This window comes from Rhinolophus ferrumequinum, chromosome 24 (assembly GCF_004115265.2).
Source record: "Rhinolophus ferrumequinum isolate MPI-CBG mRhiFer1 chromosome 24, mRhiFer1_v1.p, whole genome shotgun sequence".
Lineage (NCBI taxonomy): Eukaryota > Metazoa > Chordata > Mammalia > Chiroptera > Rhinolophidae > Rhinolophus > Rhinolophus ferrumequinum.
Window position 1 is genome coordinate 25,322,093 of NC_046307.1, and position 22,480 is coordinate 25,344,572.

A 22,480-nucleotide genomic window follows, 5' to 3' on the forward strand; every position below is an offset into this window, starting at 1 on the left:
GAGCTGTTGGGGGAAATCTTCTAACTCAAGAATCAGCCAGAGACTTAATAAACAGGTGTGTGGATGATTTTATTCTGGTGGCTTTGTGTTGGTGCTAATGTTCCAGCACGCGCCACACATTCAGGGCCTTTGGAGTTAATTACATAGGAAATAGGACTATTGGATTCTGCAAGCCACACTGACTTGTCCCACAGAACAAGTCTGTGGGATTTTTAATGGGCAAGATGCTAGGGAAAGCCATTCTCGTCTACGGGAACATGGAAGATCGTATGGTGCAGTGTTACCTTGCGGAGAGTCTAACTGAGCCTCAGGGCCAAGCCTGTAGACCTAACTGGGGTGTGGGAAAGCATCTGTCCCCTTCGGGACACTCCAGACCCTGGACTGGGGGGTCCCTTCCTAACGGGCCCACGATGATGGGCTCACCTCCCCGGACCCATAATACACACCTTCAGAGCCAGGCCCCTTGGGGCTGCTGGATAGTCCTGTTTTCTTTCAGCCATCCAATGGCTTATTCATACCTTCCACACAAAATTGCCAAATATTTGCTGTCTGTGGGACCGAGCCCTCCTTGGGACTGTAGAGATGACCAAGAGCCTACTTCTACTCCTGTGCGTTGTTCCTTGGGCCAAGCCTAGCTCTGCCACTCTCCACCACACCTGGAAGTCTGTGCCCAGGCCCTTTGCCCTGCCTGTCTCTCATTTCTGTTTATCTAAAGTGCACCCCACACGCCCACATGTACATGGAACGTTCTCCAGTTCTCCCAGGTGGATGTGAACTCCTGTGGCACTTTCTGTGGGCCTCTCATCTAACAGTTACTTATTCTGCCCCATCCAGTATGTAGCCACCGGCCACCTGTGGCTACTGAGCACTTGAAAGGGATCTGAATTGAGATGAACACAGGTGTGAAATACACACGGGATTTCGAAGACTTAGTACAAAAAATAAAATAGCTCAATGATTTTTCACATTGGGTGGTAAAGTGATTGTATTTAAATAGAGTATATTGGGTTAAATAAAATATAGTATCAAAACTAGCCTCACCTGTTTCTTTTTATTCCCAGTGTGAATACCAGAAAGTTGAAAGGGACGTCTGTGGCTCCCACCTGTGGCCTGCATTATTATGTTTCTGTCGGACAGCGCTGCACCTACTGCTTTCTCGCGTGGGTGAAAGGAATGCTTGTCCATTTGGTTTTTCCTCCTGCTGGTTTTTGAGTTCCAAGAGGGTCAACATGGGGTGCCCGTCATCTTTCTGACCTTTGCACACCTGGCTGGTCCATGGCAGGCTGGTACATGGCAGGCTCTAACAGAGGGACACCAAGGGCATTAATAATAAATGAACAAGTGATGACAGACATCCAATCAATACCAAAAGCCCCCTTAGGCAGTGTAAATTCTAGGTCTCTGTTATTAAACTTACGTTCCCTTTTCTTTTTCATAGGATTTGTCTTTTTTTTTTTTTTAAAGGGATCACACAGTCAGCCAAAAAAGATATTTTTCTTGGGAGATGGGCAAAAGCTGAAGGACTGGCACGACAAAGAAGCCATCAGAAGGGATGCTCAGCGTGTAGGTACGGAGAGCGGCATCACCCACGGGCGGGTCCCCTGGAGAGTGTATGCGTGCGTGTGTGTGCGTGCACGTATGCACGTGTGTGTGTGTGTGTGTGTGTGTGTGTGTGTGTGTGTGTTTCACTGGGTGTCTGGACCTTCTGTTGACTCCATCTGCCACCATCCCTTCCCCTGATTCTGGAATTCCCATCTTCACCTGTGAGCTGACCCCTTCTTTTCTCCTCTGACATCACCACGTCCATTGCCTTTAGGAATTTATCCAGCCACCTTTATTGGGCAATAGCAAATGTCTCCCCCTTATGGGATATGTTACCACTAAAATGAGGATCAATAAAAATAAGAGCCAGCATTTACTGAATATCTATGGTGAGCGAGGCCCATGCCCCACACTTTGCACATTTTCTTGGTGCATCCCCAAATCAGCCTTCATGGCCCATTTGATGAGACGGGACCTATAGCTCAGAGACATGGGATAATCTGCCCACACTCACTCAGTGAGAAAGAGGAAGGCTTGGGGTTTGAACCCAGGTCTGGAGGGCAGAGTTGATCCCTACCCAGCACTGTAGCCATAAGTTTGAATGAATTTAGTGGGCTTCAGCTAAAGTTTTCTTTGGCTGATTAGTCTTTGGAGCAGTTCTTGTTGCACTGAGGAGTTGGGAAGAGTTGGGGAAGTGGAGATACATAAAGGATGCTGAGAGTCATTTCTAGAGAGCCCAGACTAGGAGTCAGGAAAGCAGCTCTGACACCACTTATCAGCCATGTGACCATCAGATAAATTCTCCATGAGCCTGTTTCCCCATCTGTTAGTGGGGCTCATGCTTCTTGTTTTGACAACCTCAGCATGTTGGTATGAAGAAGCTTTTCACTGTAAAGAACTATAGAAATATAAGGGATTGGTACTTTATTCATTTTTATCTCAGTTAAAGGTACCCACCACTATTGATTTTTTTCAAAATTACATTATGACAAAACCAGATTACAACAAGGCTATGAATAGAGCTGAAATGATAACTGAAGTTCAGGGAACTCTAAAGACATGACATGCATTTTTTCTGTATGCCAGTGATTTAAAATAAAAGGTTGGGTGGGGGGTGCTGCTTAAATTAAGAAAGGAGACATTTGAAAAGAGCTGATTTGCCAGACAATTGTACTAGAATTATTAGAGCATTGGGCAAACTAGCAAAAAAAAGAGTAAGCGTTGGAGAAATGATTCAGAATAATGACCAGTGCTTTGTACCAGGCACCTCACCCTGCATTGCCTTCTTAATCACCACACTGAACCTTCTTACCCCAATTACTGCAAAAACCAAGACGTAGGCAGGCCAAAAGCATGTCCAAGAGAACCTAGCTGGGGAGTGGCAAGGCTGGGCTGTGAACTCCCCGCTGTCCATCTCCAGGGCCTGCACTTTGAATCATCCCCTGTACTGCCTTCCTGAGGCTTCCCTGCCGGAGAGAGACGCTTCTGCTGCCCTGCTGTGTCTGCTTGCTGCATTTGTGTGCCTTGCAGAATCTGCCCTGGGCACTAACCAACAGTGTTCCACCGTGGAGTATTACAAGTTACAGGCAGGCGCGTCCTCTCCTTCCTCTGGCTGGGCTGGAGTAGCCATAGCCCTTTTTGGGCTCAGCCTCTCAGCTGGCACCTTCCATCGAGCTGATATGGTCAGCATTTACTTTGCAAACTAAGCAGGGCGTTGCTCAGACCACAAGCTTCAGAAAATGAGGGGATTTCTAACCAACTGGTTTGATTGCCATTTCTTTATGAACCTCGCCCATGGCGGGTTCTTGAGCTATTATTACAGGAGTTGTTGCAGACATTCCCACTCACCATCTGCATCCTGGGAACCAAGAGAATAATTTCCTGGAGCATCAGGAACTCTCCCCAGATGGATTGTCCAGAGGGAGGGAAGAATAGCCCTTTACCCACCCAATGCGTGACCCACAGCAACACTTTTCAGGCAATCCTGGCCTTGGGTAGGCAGATCTTAATTTGTATACTGGCTTAAACAAATCAGTGCATTTTTTATAATTTGTAGCAGTTTTTGATTTACATATAAAGTTACCCTGCCTAGAGAGTAATCACAAAATTTCCTCACATTTATATAGTTTTACAGTTTACAAAAAGCTTTCATGTATACAGCATTCCATTTGACTCTCTCAACAGGCTGTGGGTAGCAGAGGGGCGCCAGCGACTAGTTCAGAGAGGTGGTGTGGCTAGGCTGAGTTGATCTGCTCATATGTGGCTAATCGGGCCAGGTGATTGGCCTCCCCAGTCAGGGGTGTTTGGGGCTCCTGGTAGTGTGCAGGGAGCATGGGCTTTGCAGACCTCAGACCTGGTTTTATAACTTTTCTGAGTCCCCGTTTATCCACCTATAAGTTGAGGGTTCTCATGTCTACTCTGCAGATTTGCTGTGGAGACTACACGAGAACGAAGTCTGTGAAGTATATGACTCCTGTGACTGAATAAATGCTCATTCCCCGCCCCTCTGTCCAGTTTCCCCTGCAAATCTGGGCGTACACTTGGTAGCCAATCATAAAGGTTTATCTTTGTGGTTTAATCGCATTTTTCATCCTTCTTTCCCACTCCATTCAGTTAGCAACATTGACTTTGCTCTTTGCCCATAGGAAATGGGGAACAGGGGAGACCTTACCCCATGACTGACGCTGACAGAGTGGATCAGGCGTACCGAGAAAATGGATTCAACATCTACGTCAGTGATAAAATCTCCCTGAATCGCTCTCTCCCTGATATTCGGCACCCTAAGTAAGTGTAACATCGCTCATCTTCTGGGATGTAAGGATTTTGCTCTTAGCTCTTGTTGTGAATTAATTAAAGAAACAGGTACAAGCAGCGCTGCTGGAGGGGAGTCCCTCCTGTTACCGAGGGCCTTTGTGCGAAGGTTCCTGTGATCAGATGCTCCTAGGATGTACGTGGTGAGGCAGAGGGACGCTGATGTGGTCCCAGAAGAGCCAGTCTCCTACCTCTGGTCGGCGGTGGAACATGGAACCTCTATGTTTCCTTTGAGCTCTGGCCCGCAGGGATGTTCAGGCCCCAGTCAGAAGACATTTTCAGTGACAGTTCCAACCCTCACTCTCTCCACTTTCTATCTGTGACATGCTTATTTCTTTTTTTATCTTTATTTTAGCTCTCCTGTGTATCTGTATATTTATGTCTTTGTTATAAGCTATCTCAAATCATTTGAGAGAGGACATATTGTAGTAATTATAAAGATAACATTGGCTGCTGACATTCTTTGAACAGGTAGCATTTGCCGGGCCCTTTCTTTGCATCATCTCAGGTTCCTGTGAGATGAGGCCTGAAGGATACCCATTTTATAGATGAGGAAACTAAGGGTTATAGGAGTGTCATAACTCCCATAAGGCCACAAAGTGACTAAGGAGCTGAGCCAGGCCCTAGGCTCCAGTTCATCCAAATGCTATATTCTGGACCTGAAGCCATCCTGCCTCCTGGACGTTTTCAGTAGGGTTTTTGTGATGGTCACGGTGATTTCCTAGGAGAGCACTTGTTCTTAAAGCTGATGTGCATTAGAATTAGCTGAGGGGCTATTGGAACACAGGACAGTGAGCTTCACCCCCATAATTCCTGATTCAGTAGATCTGGGTTAGGGCCTAAGAGCTTGCATTACAAACAGGCTCCCACATGGAGCTCGTGCGGCTTGTCTGGGGTCCACACTTTGGGAACCACTGCAAGTGGATTTCAAAATGGTTTCTACACGAAGGCAGTGCTGAGTAGCACTGGAGGACACAGTGTTTTATTCAGGGACTAAAAGTAGAGCCCAGGAAACGATAATGAGAGCTAACACTTACCAGGTGCTTACTGTATGCCAGGCATTGTTACAAGCCAGTGGTTCTCCAAGTGTGGTTCCCAAACCAGTGACATCAGCATCCCTTAGGAGCTTGTTGGGCATGTAGATTCTCAAGTTCCAGCCCAGGTCAACCGCATGAAAGGCTCTGGGGAGGGGCCCTGCACTTGGTGTTTTAACAAGCCCTCCAGACGATTCTGGTCCACCCTTACGTTTTAGAACTGCTGTTAACTCAGCCAAACTTGCCAAAAAACCCAGTGGGGCAGGTACCTTTATTATCACCATTTTACAGATGGGGAATGGAGGCACAGAAAAGATAAATAATTTGCACCAGATGACACAGCTGGTAAGAGGTGGCACCAGAATTTGAATGCATGGATTCTGCCTCTAGAATCTGTCACTAATTTCTGAGTTGTAAGGTCTTTTCACCTGTAAGAACTGAGATGGTAGACTACAATAATCAAGAATTAATCGTGATGGCATTTTTGGCTACTCCCCAGATGCTCTCAGCCCCATTACATCTGTCAGTTCTTGCAACAGTGCTTTGAGCAGGGTGGACTATTCCCATCTCCACTTTGTGAAGGAGGACGCCACACAGCTGCAGGGCGCGCTGCGTGTCTGGGGCTGGGCCGTGTTCCTGATGATGGTTTGCAGCGAGGGGAGGGAACAACGGGCCCTGGGTGTGCCTGCCTGTGGGGTTTGCAATTTGTTTCATGGTCTTCACTGTCGAGCCTGAGATTTTTTTTCATCTAAGTCCGAGAATGTAGTTCAGATATCACTGATGTTTCTGGATTCAGAACTGCGACCTGACTCTGAGGGTCAGAAACTCAATTTATGTGTTTAGCCCCTCGCAGAGTTCAGAATTCTGCACTAATATCATCTTTCGCAGTCTAGGAAAGAAGTGCATCTGGGAGCTTTTTACTCTCACCTCAGCTGCTATTCTGTGGTACTGTGGGCTCTGACTATGCCTGGGGTGGTTTAAAAGAAATGCAAAGGCCAGGATGCCACCCAAGCCACTGGAATCTCAGTCCCTGGGGGTGCGGCCTGGGTCTTTGCATTTTCTAAAATCTTCTAAAGCGATTCTCATGTATAAGGAGGGTTGAGAACTGCTGGTATGAAATAAGGAATATTTTTATCATGAGAGAGAGAAGCTGGGTGGGTCACAGCTTTTATCCATCTATGTATCTGTTTCATTCACTAAATACACAAATAATGGTCGTGTGTGTGCCAAGCCCTGTGCCCGACACCAGAGCACAGTAGAAATGAGCCATCTTGCTGCTTTGTGCAGGGCTGGGGCAGATGGCGTAAGGAGGGCATTACACTGCAGCGGAGAAGACCAGTAACAGTGGTAAGCAGAGTGCTTGGAACCTCCCAGGTCACCCGCACTCCTCACCAGCCTTTGCGGGAAGACATTGCAGGTGGAGAACTGCTTGGGCAGAGACTTGCCCAGCCAAGACGATGCACATTCTTCAGCTTATGAATAACAAGGATGAGTCTTTCAGCTGGTTAGAAGAGGAGCCAGGATGGGGGTCTGGCCCCTTTGTCTCCCAGTGCAATGCCATTTCCTGACAGCCCAGAAAAACAAAGAGCTTCTTAATTCAGGAGTTCCGTGGTCCATGAAGAGAACTCAGGAAGGTCTGTAAACTTGGATGAGAAAAACATGGCTTTTTAAAAAAATGATTATTAACCTCTAACTGAAATTCAGTGTTCCCTCCAGTTACGAATGTAGGCACCAAAGCCCCTGTGATGTAGTCACCAAAAGAAATCATGTGCTTTCTCATCACTTTAGAGATATCTTGAAATGTTGTGGACACTCATCACTACTTTGAAATGAAGGTAGTTTTTAGGACTACCACTACATCACGTTGTTTAATGTGTTCATAAAGAAGCACATTATTACTGTATTTTCATTTTTTTAAGTTTTTTTCTAACGAGATTTCAGTCCTAAATAGTTTACAATCTCGTATGTTTTGTTTTATGAAGTACAATCCTTGCTCTCAGAAGTGTCCATGCATTTTACGAGACTTGCAGAGGGGTCCATCGATCAGGTGAGGAGCCCCTGTCCTGGATGGAGGTGAACTGAGTCTAAGCATGCCACAGGCTCCTCTGTTACCAGCCCACCCGCCCAGCCAGCATCCAAGTTTCAGTGAAAGATTGGGGCTAAATCCAGTGCTCCTGACACTCCCCTTTTTTAGAATCCCCAGTTGTGGAAGCTAACTTTTCAGAAATAAGTTGACAGATGTCTTGAAGAGCCTTTTTTTTTTTTATCCCAGGGGGGAAACTTTCCTGCAGTTTGACAGCAGATATGTGTGAATAAATTAGAGCCGTTGAGCTGCTCCTTCCCTCCGGTTTCTTTTAGCTTAAACAACTTCCCCAGCAGGAGCTGAGGTTTATGTTTGCCTTTTATTCCTTCAAACTGAATTTTGGCAACAGTATGTCAAGAAGAGGATTGAGGGGCTGTTTGTTTGTGCCAGCTGCATTTGCTTCCACCAAAAGCTGCACTGGGGAACGTGCAGCCACAGAGAACGGAAGCTAGGAACTTGGGCCTGACTTGCTGGGCGTGCATGTGGGAGGCAGCCAGCTGGCTCTGAGGAGGCCTGCCCTCTGCACTTCCTGCCAAGGGAGCAAAACAGACGCTGGCTGGTGGGCTGGCCCACTTTCCCTGCTACTCAGGGGGCCCTGCTGGGCTGTTTGACAGCTGCACATGGAGGCCCCACAGCGCTGATGGCAGTGGAGCCGCAGCTGCTAAAGCGACCTGGGTCTGAAGGTTCCTGTGCACGCCCCTTTGCTGGGTGATCAGTTGTTCCCATGCAAAGATCTTCCATAGTGGCAAAGAAAGTGGTCTACAGTCCTGACCTGCTCTCTGCAGTCCATGGGTTTAGTTTCCAGTAATGAATGAACCTTAATGGAGTCTTTGTTGCAAAAAAAGGTCCAGGCCTACCTACAATCCTGGTTCCGTGCTCCTTTTTGCTTTTACCTTTTTGTTAAATTAACACAGTTAATTTATGGTTTGTGCTGAATTTCCTCAAAAGAACTTACAACCTCATATTAGTAGAATAGGCCAGTACCCTATGAAGCACCTTTACTTCCCCAACAGTTTGCAGAAACAACAATGGAGGGAATTACACTCTGTTACCTTTGAGAAGCATTTATTGAACATATACTCTGAAAAAAAATGACGATTTGAAAGCACAGGACGTTAAAGCCAACCATATTTGTGGCAGTAATAATAATAATATCTGTGCTTCAATATGAATGTACACATAGACATTAAAAATGCTCTTTAGGACCCAAGATGGAGTAACAGGGACCAGATTTACTCCCCTGCCTGAAACAACTGGGGGAGAAAAAAAAAGACACTGGACAACAGGAAGTGAAGGGCAGTAATCCCTAAGAGGTGGGAGACAAATGAGGAGAGCCCTCCAGTTGCCTGAGCTAATTGCCTTGAGAGAGTTTTCAGGCCATGGTGCAGGGCGGGGGGGAACCCAGGTTGAGCCCCAGGACTTCCTGAGTTGAGCTGATGGAGCTGAGAGTCCAGGGAAAACAAAGAGCAAAAAGTTCACAGGACAAGATACTGAAGAAGAGAGAGCTGCATGGAGATTGAGCTACCGAGGTCTGTCGATGGTCCCCTTGAGTAATCAGCAGATCACCGATGAGCTCATTCCTATAAGAAAGCTACCTGAGGCTGGGAAAGAGATCATCCAAAAGGATTAGAGGGAACAGTGCCATGCTCTCCCACAGTGCCACGAACAGTGCCTCTTCCCACAACTCAGACTGGAAAACCTTGTGATTTGTAGCTCATGGAAAATTGGGTAGAGGACTTGAAGAGCTTTGCCTCAGTGGGGACTAATTAGCTCTAGAATGAACAGTGTTCTGCACCAGTCTAAAAAAGCATAAATTTTGACACAAAAGGATCAATCAAACTATTTCTAAGTAATTTAACTGCATCCCAGGACAAACGTCAAAAATACTTACAGAAATACAAAAATATTCAGCCCTAACCAAGATAAAATCCAACCAATGAATATCAGGCATGTAAAGAAGTAGAGAAACATGTCTTATAATGAGAAAAGTACTTAAAACCAACCTAGACTTGACACAGATGTAAGAATTAGCAGAGGACACTAAAGTAGTTATTATAACTGTATTGTTTGTGTTTAAAAAGTTAGAGACATGAAAGATATGCAAAGACCCAGCTGAACTTCTAGAGGTGAAACCAATAACATCTAAGATGAAAAATACAGTATGTGGGATTGATGGCAAATTAGATATTGCAAGGGGAAGAAAGATTAGTGAACCTGAAGATATAAGAAGAGAAACTATTCAAAATAAAATACACAGAGAAAAAAGAATTTTAAAAAATAAAGACTATTAAACTGTGTGACAACTTTAAGTCCTCGAATATTCATGTAACCGGAGTCCATGAAGGAGAGGAGGAAAATAATGGCCAAAAGTTTTCCAAATTGAATGACAACTATAAAACCACAGATCCAAGAAGCTCAGTGAAACCCAGTCTCAAGAAACATGAATAAAACAACAAACACCAAGGCACGTCATAATCAAATTACTAAAATCCATTGATGAAGAGAAAACATTTTAAAGCAGCCAGAGAAATAAAATACATTGTAGACAGAGAACCAAAGGTAAATTGTTTCACTGGAAACAATGTGGGAAAGAACACAGTGTAGCAACATTTTTAAAGTACTGAAAGTAAAAACCCACTCAACCTAGAACTCTGTACCCAATGAAAATATCTTTCAAATGTTGGGAAATACTTTTCCGACACACACAAAAAAAGCTGCAAGAGGGAATAAAGAGCAAAAAGGAGAAATTGAAAGCAAGTACCAAAATGATGGAATTTAACCTAACCACATCAATAATCGTGTTAAATGTAAATGCTATAATCATTTCAGTTAAAAGGCAGAGATCATCAAATTAGATAAGAAAGCAAGATCCAACTACATGCTGCCTGAAAGAAACACACTTTAAATATAAAAATACAGATAAATTAAAAGGATAGAAAAGATCTACCATGCTAACACTAGTCAAAAGAAAGCTTGAATGGCTATACGAGTATATAGGTAAAAGATTTCAGAACAAAAACTATTCGTATATAGGTAAAAGATTTCAAAACAAAAACTATTACCAGGGATAAAGGTCATTACTTAATAATAAAGGGACTGTTCCTCAAGAAGATATAGCAACTGTAAATGTTTATGTATCTAATAAGAGAGCTTTAAAATACACGAAGCAAAAACTCACAGAACTGCAAGGAGAAATAGACATAGCCACAGTTACAAAATTTCAGCATTTCCCTCTCAGTAATTCATAGAACAAGTAGTCAGAAAATCAGCAAGAATAATAGTAGACTTGAATAGCACTGTCAACCAGCGTGACTCAATTGACAATTACAGAGCACCCATTAATGGCAGAATACGAGTAGACATACATTCTTTTAAACTACTCAGGGACCATTTACCAAGATAGGCCATATTCTGGGCCAGAAAACAAGTCTCCATAAATGTAAAAGGTTTCAAATGATACAAAATATATTCTCTGACCACAGTGGAATGAAATTTAGAAACCAGTAACAAAGCAGTCTCTTAAAATTTCTAACTGTTTGGAAGCTGTGTAACTCACTTATGAATAACAGATGGGTCAAAGAAGAAATCAAAAGGAAAATTAAAGCGTATTTTGAACTGAATGATAATGAAAACAGATTAATATCAGAATTTGTGGGATGTCACTAGAGCAGTACTTATGGGGAAATTTGTAGTATTAAAGGCCTACATTAGAAAAGAATGGTCTCAAATTAATGACATCAGCTTCTACTTTAAGAAACTAGAAAAAGAAGAGTAAATTAATAAATAAAGATTTTTTTTTTTATTAAGAAATAAAGAAGATTGAAAGAAGAAATAAGAACGATCAAAGTAGGGGTTAGTGAAATGGGTATTAGAAAACCAAAAGAGAAAAATCAATGAAACCAAGCTGGTTTATTTGAGATGGTCAATTAAATTGATTAACTTTTAACCAGACTGATGAGAAACAGATAAGACGCAAATTACCAATTGTCAAGAACAAGAGAGGTGACATAACTACAGATGCTGTAACTATTAGCAGAATAATAAAGGAATAATCTGAACAATTTTATGCCTATAAATTCAATAACTTAGATGAAATGACAAATTCCTTGAAAAACACAAAGTACCAAAGATCACTCAAGAAGAAATGATTGATTTGAATAGCCATATATCTATTAATAGTAAAGAAATTGATATTGTAGTTAAGAACCTTCCCACAAAGAATACTCCTGGCCCAGATGGGTTTCATTCCCCCACCCCATCCCCACAGTGCCAAGAGGTTTGTCACACCCTCCGCAGAACAGTGGTAGGCTTCTAAGACATACGAGCGAGGTCTGACAATTAAGTTTGCGATCTTTGTTGCAACAACGTTGCTAACCTTTTTTGATATCAGAGGGATTATTCATTATGAATTGTACCAACTGGACAAACAGTTAACCTAGGTTACTATTTGGAAGTGCTGAAAAGCCTGTGTGAAAAATTAAGACGACCTGAACTTTTCACCAACAATTCATGGCTCTTGCATCAGGACAATGCACCAGCTCACACGGCACTGTCTGTGAGGGAGTTTTTAGCCAGTGAACAAATAACTGTATTGGAACAACCTCCCTACTCACCTGATCTGGCCCCCAATGACTTCTTTCTTTGCACAAGGAAGACATTTTGATGACATTCGGACATCAAGGGTAATACGACGACAGCTCTGATGGCCATTCGAAAATGAGTTCCAAAATTGTTTTGAAGGGTGGAGTAGGCGCCGGCATTGGTACATAGCTTCCCAAGGGGAGTACTTTGAAGGGGACCGAGTGATATTCAGCAATGAGGTATGTAAGATGAGTTCGACCTCTTATTGTGTACGTATTAGCAGTTTATACCGTTTTATCATAATTTGTGTGGTGGCGTAGAGTAAGCTCACTTGACACTTTTATAATGGAGTCCTTTGGTATAAGATTAGCACCCCAGAGATGCTCAGATGTGAGTGTTGCAGACTCCCTGGTTTGACAGGTTGTTAGCCAGGCAGTTGTTTGGGGGAGCGACAGAGGGGTAGAAAGAGGGGCTGGAGCCTGAATGATTTTTGAGCCAGGAAAAGAAAAATCAAATGGGCATGTGTCCCTACAGTTTATGCTAGGTAAAAACCACCTGACATGCACGTGAACTGATGTGTGGTTTGTGGTTCTTTAATCATTTCTGCAAATAGATGCATTTTCTAAATCTTGTAGAAATGGATGATGTGCTATTATAATAACGTTTCTCATTCATCAAGTACTTACAGGGATTGTGCTGAGTATTTTACCAGCCTGGTCTCACTTTGAGGTTTTGTGTAATGACATTTTTCACCCTTTATGTTTTGACACTATCTTCTCTTTTACAAAAACAGTATCACAGCTCTAGTGATCCCAGCCTCTTTGAAATTATATCTAATGGGGATCACTAGGTCCATTTTAGAGATGCACAAACTGAGCCTGGGAGAAGCTCAGCTCTTTGTTCTGGTTCACACAGCTGGTGGAAGGCAAAGAAGACTCCAAATCTGGTCCAAAGGTTTGTACTGCATCCTGCACAGACTGAGACCCATTCTTCACAGAAAAGGAGGGAGACGTTTTTAAATTCTCATCATTTGTGTGTGAAGGTTCTTGGACCAGGCATGCGAGCAGTATTAGCTAGATAAATGGATACAACCAACAGACTACTCAGGTTGCATTTCCTTCACCATGCTGAAGGTAATATATGCCTGTCCAGGAGCAGATAAATAGCACTCAGTAAAATTGGTTACAGAGCTGAGTTTGATTGCTAAGTGGTATTGGCCTTGAAAGGGTTTTAAGGAAAAAGAGAAAAATGACTGGAAGATAAAGGCGATTATCAATTCTCTCCCTTCATTAAGATGGTATCAAGGACAGCAGGAGGATGAGACAAGCAAGAGCAGCTTAGCTTAGGAGCACTTTTCCGTAGAATAGAACATAATTCCCCCCAATTGTAAGCCTCCCTCACGCTTTTTTTGAGGGGAGAAATCAATGGTTCTCTTGAGACACACCCCTCTCTCTCTCGCTCTCTCTCTCTCTTGCTCTCGCTTTTGCTCTCGTTCTGTCTCTACATCTATTCCTAAATCTGCCCAGGTAGTGAATGATATGAATGGTAACAGTTTAGCTTTCTATAGTTTTTCCTTTGCTTATGCATCATACGTAGACATGTGAAGGGGTTTGGGGTTTGGTTTTGCTTTACAAAAATGTGATTGTACTACATGTATTTGATTCTACAAGTGGCTTTGTTCATTTACTAAGTTGTGGTCACATTTCTAATAGCTGTGTAATATTCCACAGGAATATAATCTACTCAACCAGCCTTCCGTTGACAGGCAGACAGGTTGTTCCCAGGACTTTGCTTCTGGAAACAGTGGCAAAAACATCCTTGAACATGTATCTTTACATTTTTGTTTCTTCCTTTCTCCTCTTCATGAATCATTAAGAATATTGATATTAAAGCCCATTTCTTCCTAACGACATTTGCCTGGCAGCTGGCATCTAACTGGGACCTGAGGTGTGGTCCTCATGGTTATTTCATGCTGGTAATTCCGGGCACCTTGACCTTGCACATCATATTCATTAACAGTTTCTCCTGCCTGCTGCCTCCTTCCTGTGTTTAAAGTTGGAGCACGTGGAGTACATTGCCTGTTATATCTGTAGCAAGACCAGTTTTATTGTGTGGGACAGCTGTGTGAAGAAACTGTTGGATTTTGCTGTGTTCTTTAAAATGTTTTGTTGTTGTTGTTGTTGTTTTTATAACTGTTTTAAAACTAAATATCCGAACAAAGGGGTTTTCGAAATGTGAGTTCAAAGGGGATGAAAGACAACACCAGCAAGATACTACAGTATACTACTGCTTGTGTCTGAAGTCCCTGGGGCAGGTTAGAGGGTGCGCAAATGGTGACGAAAGGGCAGTGCAGAGGCGCATGACTGACATTGCTGGACCCTTGTGGTTCTCTTACCTGTCTATTGAGAAGAGGGAAGAGCAGGTGGGAGCAGCTGGCGCTCAGCAAAACCTCTCCTGAATGGAAAAGGACCTTCAGACAGCTGTCAGCCTTGGCACGTTTTGTCACATTCGTCTTCCGGCTCCTCTGATTCCAGCCAGACTGTGTTAAAGAGAAAGCCCACCCCTGTCTTATCCCCCAGAGTGGGGTAGAGAAGGGCTGGGGAGCCAAGCCCCAGCGGAGGAGGGAAGGCTTGTTGTGAGGGTGTGTCAGAGAGGGCCCCAATCTGTGTCTGGGGGTGGGGGCGGGCCGGGGGCGGGGGCGGGCAGGAGCCTTTCTCAGTGTACCCACTGAGACCCAGTTTCTTCTTCTTGTTCCGAAGCCTGGAGCTATTTATAACTTCCACTCAGCTTCTGGGTGGCTCCAGAGCCCATTGGAAGGATTATAATTTATTACTGCTTGTATTATTTGTCTCCCGCCCCCCATTCGACTCTCCGTCCTGCGTGACAAGGACAAGACTTGCTTTTCACCATTGTAGTCCCAGGGCTCAGCATGGTACTTGCCATATAGCAGGTGTTCCGTAAACATTTCTTGACTGCACGCATGGCTGAAGGAGTGAGCAAATGAGAAGGTTTTGAGCCCAGAGCTGGCTGAAGCCTGGAGTACCAAGGGGGGATACATGTCTACAAGAGCAAAACTCTTCCTTAGATTAAGCCTGACGGAAACCTCACGCCCTTTCCTGGGATGGCCATCCCTGACTACAAGAGAATTGAAGTCAGGACATTCTCTGCTGTGGGTCCTCCACATTGACCCATCTCCAAGGATAGAGCTAACTACTTTTCCTTCCACATGGCTGTTTTAAACGTACAGTCTCACCTAGTTCTCATGCTATTCTCATGGTGTTGCCATGCCCATTTCACAGATAAGTAAGCTGAAGCTCAGCAAGGGCTGGAACCCTGCTCCGGGTCTCACAGCTGCAGAGTAGCAGCCAGGATTTGAACCCAGGTCCAAAGCACTCTTACTCCCTTAGTCTATACAATGTCAGGTTTGTTCAGTTGACTTGCATTTCACTTTGGTCTGTGGATGGTGTCCCGTGCTAGGGAATTAAATGTGTTTTATAGTTCCCTTCAAAATGATTGGGTTGTTCTGTTTCAAAGTGGACACAGAGAGAAGATTTTTGCAACGTTTTCCTCTGTTTTTACTACTTTTTTTTTTTTTTTAAATATTCTGGTGCTCCAGCATTAAGCCCAGAGGGCACATCTTAAGGGCCAGTATATTACATTTATCTTTGTGTCACAAGAGCTCAGAATCCTTTAGGGAATATTAAATTGGGGTTGCTCAGTGACAAATGAGCTCAGTTGTCTCCCAGTTCGCCCACTGCCTTCCCAACACCACCGCCGCCGTAGGCCACGTTCTCCTGGTCAGTGAATGAACAAAGTTCTCTTCCTGCAGCAGGAAACAGAAGCTGTGCCTCTTCAGATCAGAGATAACTCCTGGAAAACAGTAGTTGCTGCCCCTGTCTTTCCGAAGCCAGCATTAGGTCTAAAACAGAATCATTTGACTGAAAGGGCTTAGAGGTTATCCAGTTACATCAGCAAGGGTTATTTGAGTTACAAGTGGTGGAAACCTAAGTGAAACTGACCTAAGAGAAGAACATGTATTGGCTCATGTACTGAAAAGGCCAGGAGCAGACTGTGGCTTCAGCCATAGCTGGATCCAGGGCCCTAAAAAATGCCAGCAGGTGCCTCTCTCTCTCCAACTCTTGGCTCTGTTTTCTATTCTGTTAACTTCATTTTAAGACTGGGAACAGTCTACATGGTGGCCCCAAGCAGACCAGACTTACAGCCTCCCATGTTCAATTTCAGCAGCTAAGAGCTTGCCTCTCTCCCAGTTGTCTCAGCAAATAATTATTTTGATTTACAGGTGCCCATCCCTGAACCAATCGCTATGGCTGGGGAGCTGTGATGCTCTGATTGGCCGAGCCAGGCTCCCTTGCCCACCGTTGAGGCAAGGCAAGGACCTCCCAGCCCAACGCTATAGAAATGAGGGGTGGGAGATTCCCCCGGAAAAATCGGGATGCTATTACCAAAAAAAGGAGAAGGAACACAGAGCAGGCACACAAGACGTGCCCATTGCCTCAGTCTGGCTCCCTTACTGACATAAGGGAACCCGAGGTCCGGCGAGAAGAAAGGACTTGGAAGAGTGCATAAGAGAGAGAAAACTAGAAGCCAGGACTCCAGACTCCTACTTACTATAGTTCCTTCAATTTTTGTTTTTGATCTATTCATTCTTCTGTTTGTTTTACAATTAATAGCATTGCTACATTGTCTCTACGAAAATGTTAAATACGTATAAAGGGCAGATGAGTTTAAATCCAGCTCCAGCCCTTACCAGCTGTTTGACTCGAGGCAGTTTATTCAACTTCTCTCTGCCTTGTTTCCTTCCTCTTTGTAATGAGAGCAATGGTCACCCCTACCTCCTAAGAGCATTGTGACCATGAAATGACATGATGCGTATAAAGTACTTAGAACATCGCCTGGCATAATGGAATCCTTAACAGATATTTTCTGTCCTCATCATCGTCATTGTCCACTGTATTTTTTCAACTGCTTATCAGTATTCCATAGTTGGAATTGTTCCCATTTGTTTAATCCTTTCCTATTGACAGACCCTCACCTTGTTTCTCCTCCTCACTAGTTCACAGTGTTTCATGGAACACCACCGACCATGGCTCTTAGTCCTCATGCTGTGCGCCTCTAACTAAGCTTTCCCCTGTCTGGGTAGGGACCTCACCAGCCTGTGAACCAGATGACAATGGAAGTGCCTTGTGCAGGGATAGAAAGCTTTTCACTTGGGTCTTAGTTGGAAGTTTTGAAATTCCATAGGTGCCTCTTCTTTTATGGTGCCATCTGGGGCCAGAAATATCGAGCCACGAGGTCATCGGGATTGATGCTGTGTGCTGGAAGTTTCACAGTATCACTGCTTGGACCCTCTGCAAGGGCGTCGCTCTACCTGATCCTGCCCACAGAGGGGCTCTTGCAAGCATCTCAGAAGGCCATGCTGCCTCTGGGAGCCCACAAAGATTAGGATGCTGTCATGTCATAGTGTGCTGTATGCCATGGAGTAGAAACGATACAGTGGTACGTCGGTTTTCGAACCTCTCCATTGACGAACGTTTCAGTTTACGAATGCCATCAGTCTTATGAAACTCTGGTATCATTAGATAGTAAAATTCGTGCTAAATTTGCAGTTTTAGGGGTTGATTTTAAAGGTCTGGAATGGATTAATCCATTTTGCATTACTTTCTATGGGGAAACCGTGCCTCGTTCAGAACTCGAACGGTCTTCTGGAACGGATTATGTTTGACAACCGAGGTACCGCTGTAGGTGTTCAGAGAAGAGAGCAGAGGAAAACATACCCAAGTGTTGAACGGAGCTCAGCCCCCTCCGCACTGGAAGGATAGGCTGCTGCCGTCGTTCTCAGTTGTTCTTTCGCCGCTCTGTGTTTTCCAGACTTTTACACATAGCAGTTATCACTTTTATCATCAAGAAACACACACATATAATTGTTATTTTGAGTAGATGCTACCTAGATTTGAGTCCTGAATCCATGGCCTTGACCTTCTGGGCCCTGTTTTCCTGATGTGGCAAAGAGGGTGAGCAGTCCCTGGTTCATCTCCCTGCCAGGGGTTGGTACAGATTAGGGGAGAGAGAAGGACGAGCTTTGTGAGCCATCGGGCACGATAAACTGTGGGGAGGCAAGGTTATTTATTGTCTGGTCACAGCCAAACCCAGCCTTTCACTGGGAGCAGTGCCCTAGTTTCTCCTTCCTGGAGACCGTTCTCTGCGGCTGCTTCCTGAACGCAGCAGCAAGGAGGCTCTTTGTGTTCACCACTCACAAAAGACCTGGGTAAACGCCACCATCCAATATGGACATCTCAAAACAATACATGAAGACAGGTCTTAAAGGGGACTGCTAAGATGGGGGTGGCCCTGGGGTGAGTGGTGGCCTTCTGTCTTCATCCCTGCCATCCCCAGGCCACCTGTCTCTACGGTGGCCTGAGGCCATTTTGCATAAGCTCCCAACAGGAAGGCGGCCTGTGGGTAGGTCTGTGGAACCAAGTTTCCTGCTTCATACTGGAGAGCTTCGTTTCAGCATGTCACACAGCATTTTATTTAAACAAAGAGCCTCTACTAAGCTGGGACCAAACTAATGACTAGTGAGTGCCCATGGCAAAAGTCGAAGTGCCATTTTGTACTTATTTAGTGGATGGATGAGGGAGAGAAAAAAGGAGACCAAAAGTAGAAAAAAAAAAAGGCATACATTCAGGGCTATGATTACAGCTGAGCCTTTTATTTGAGTTCCGAATAATCTTTAATTCCATGATTGAATTAAATTAGAAGTGAATTTAGTCTATTGTGGCATTGTCTACTTCCCTTGCTATACGATGGTGTTTGTGTGTCTGCTGGCAGATTGTGGGGTTTGAGAGAGCGAGGGTTCTCTGCTGGGTAATAGCTCTATTGTATTTCACCCTTTGGACTACTGGCAATTTATTACAGCGACCCCCTACCCTGCTTCCACCAAGCAAGCCTCCTGTGAAATTGGATGGAAGGCAAGACCTTTTGTAGAAAACTAGATGTCGCCTGTCTCTTTCTTGGTCACAGAGGACTCAGCTGAGTTAGGGGAAAGGGATTTTTCAAAAGAGGTGCTTTCGTTTATTTGTGAAGGCTGACATAATGAAGTTGGCTAAGGCTCCCAGAGAAGGCTGGAATGATCAAAGGGATTAGAAGAGGTGGGGAAAGCGGCAGAGGAGGGCTGCATGCAGCCTGGATAAAAACAGTTCCAGCCAGATGAAGAGCAAGAGGGGACGTCCCGTGCAAGAAGTCCAGCGGTCCCAAGAGGAAAGAGAGAGTCTGACTTGTCCATCAGACTGGACTGCCAGAATTAGGGAAGCAGTTTACACAGCTGGAACTGAGCTCACTGCCAGATGCCAAGGATTCATTCCTACGCCCCTATCCAGCTTCCCTTGGTGCCTATAGAGAGGGAATTCGAAACTAAGGAGACCGTGGACCCTGACCCAATTTTTCCAAAATTTCTTTTTGAAAATTATCAAACATAAAAGTTTAAAGAATTATACACTCAACGCTCATGTTCCCACTATCTGGATTCTGCAATTAACACTCCTCTACTGACTTGATCACGTATCCATCCATTTCTTTCTCCCTCCATCAATCCATTTTACTCTTTAATACATTTCAAAGTAAGTTGCCAAGAGATCCTGGCACATTCTGACAGTTGAACAGTTGCAGTGGCATACAAAAGGAGAGATTTTTTGTTGTTGTTATGCTCATTGCTCCAGATGTCACAAATTTTCCCAAAAAACTTCTTACCCGTCTTGTGGAGCTCCCTCCCATGGTGCCTTTTACTTCTGGGCTCTCAACTCAAATGCCTCCAGAGGCCTGGGAGGTACTGTGAGGGAGTGAAGTAGCCCTGGTATAGCGCTGTGGGGAGTGTGAGCTCTGAGGACCCGCAGAGTACCTGCCTCATAGAGATGCGTCCGCTGTCAACTGCAGCCCATGCTGCCACCTGAGACTCGTGAGGGTTTTTATGTGAAATCTTTTCACTTTTTAAATGTTTGTAAATAATGTTTACGTACTGGGCAAAGGGTATCAAGGATGACTCCTTAGGTGTGAGTCTTCTGTAACTGCCATAACAAAGTACCATAAACTTAGCAGCTTAATCAACACAAATTGATTCTTACAGTTCTGTAAGTCAGAAGTCCAACATGGGTCTTACGGGGCTAAAATCAAGGTGTTGGCTGGGCATTCCTTTCTAGGGGCTCTAGGGAAATCTTGCTTATCTGCATTGTTGGCAGAATTTTGTTATGAGGAGTGAAAGTCCCATGTCCTTCCTGGCCATCAGCTGAGGACAATTCCCAGCTTCTAAAAGCCACCCACCTTCCTTGGTTCATGACCCCTTTCCTCCATCTTCAAAGCCAGCAGTGGTGGGTCGAGTCCCTCCCATACTTCAAATCTTTATTCCTTCCTTCTCATCTTTCTAACTGAGCCAGAAAGATTCTCTGCTCTTAAGGACTCCTGTGATTGCATTGGACCCACCTGGGTAATCCAGGCTTCCCAAACTCATTCTTAACTTTGATTACATCTGCAAAGCCCCCTTTGCCATGTAAGGTAACATGTTCACAGCTTCTGGGCATTAAGGCTTGGGCTGCTACTCTGCCAGAAGCCAGAGACACAAGGAATACAGTTTTGCCATTCCCTCTGAGCCTGCCTAGTCTTCACACTGCCTCTTCTGGACCCTGGGAAACTCCCTCATATCCCAAATGAAATGTACTCTGCATCAAATATATGGTAATGGAAGGAGAACTGACTCTGGGTAGTGAACACATAATGCAATGTATAGATGATATTTTATAGAATTGTACACTTGAAACCTATGTAGTTTTGTTGACCATTGTCAACAAAATAAATTTTTGTTACCCCAATAAATTTTAACAAAAAAAATATACTCCACAGATAAGAAGAAATGAAGGACAAAAGGAATCTTAAATTTTCTATAATATTGTTAGCAATAGTATTGGTATTGTTTTTCTGAAACTATTATATAGTACAGGAAAAAGCAAATAAATAATTATGTTCATCTTAAGAACCTAGATTTTTAGCAAAAGAAATCAAATATAAAACCAGATACAGATATCACAAGAAAAGAAAACCATAGACTAATATCCCTGATAAATATAGATGCAAAAATCCTCAGCAAAATACTAGCAAACCAAGTCCGCAACATGTAAGAAGGATTATACACCAAAACCAAGCAGGATTCATCCCAGGAATGCAAGGTTTGTTCAACATACGAAAATCAATCATTATAATACTCTATATTAATAGAGTAAAGAATAAAACCCTACTGACATCTCAGTAGGGCACAGAAAAAGCATTTGGCAAAGTTCAACACTTGATAAAAAAAGTCCAACACTTGATAAAGTTCAACATGATAAAAACATTCAAGAAATTAGGACGAGAAAGGAATGTCCTCAACCAAATAAAGAGCATCTGCGAAAAACCCACACTAACATTATATTTAATGGTGAAAGACTGATGAAAGCTTTTCCTCCTAAAATTAGGAACAAAACAAGGATGTCTGCTCTTGCTGCTTCTATTCAACATTGTGCTAGAGTTTCTAGCCAAGGCAATTAAACAAGAAAAAGAAATAAAAGACATCTAGATTGGAAAGAAAGAAGTAGAACTATCTCTGTTTGCAGATGACATTGTCTTCTACATAGAAAATCCTATGGGACCCACCAAAAGAAAAAGAAAGTGTTAGAACTAATAAATAAGTTCAACAAGACGTAGAATACAAGCTCAATAAACAAATTAATTGCATTTCTAGACACTAGCAAGGCGCCATCTAAAAATGAAAAAACATATTTACTAGACATTTCTCCAAAGAAGATATACAGTTGGCCAATAAGTGCCTGAAAATATACACAACATCATTACTCATAAGGAAAATGCAAATCAAACCATAATGAGATACCACTTCACACCCACTGGGATGGCGATCATCAGAAAGATGGACAAAAGCAAGAGTTGGTAAGAAATTGGGACGCTTACGCATTGCTGATGGGAATGTAAACTGATGCTGCCACTTTAGAAAGCCATTTGGTAGTTTCACTTTACGAGTGAAGCATGAAGGTACTTCATGATCCAGCAGCTCTACACCTTGTTATATACCCAAGATAATCCAAACCATATGTCTACACAAAAACTTGTATATGAATGTTCCTAGCAGGATTATTCAGAGTAGCCAAAGGAAGCAAGGCAAATGTCCATCAGTTGATGAGTGTGGTAAACAAATAAAATGTGGTGGATCCATATACAGTGGAACAGTATGTAGCCATGAAAAAAAATAAACTACGGGCACATGCTACAACGTGGATGAACCTCGAAAACATTATGCTGAGTGAAAGAAACCAGACACAAAAGATGACATATTATATCATTCCACTTATATAAAAAGTTCAGGATGGAAACA

General features: G+C 43.7%; 1 protein-coding gene across 1 annotated transcript in view; it reads left to right on the forward strand.

The window, feature by feature from the left end:
• The window catches only part of GALNT10 (polypeptide N-acetylgalactosaminyltransferase 10), a 178,605-nt gene that overhangs the window by 79,813 nt on the left and 76,312 nt on the right, over nucleotides 1–22,480 (forward strand). Inside the window, exons 2-3 of the mRNA XM_033096272.1 lie at nucleotides 1,465–1,567; nucleotides 4,188–4,326. Of these exons, the coding sequence (XP_032952163.1) occupies nucleotides 1,465–1,567; nucleotides 4,188–4,326 (242 nt within the window). The remainder of the gene's footprint in view (nucleotides 1–1,464; nucleotides 1,568–4,187; nucleotides 4,327–22,480) is intronic.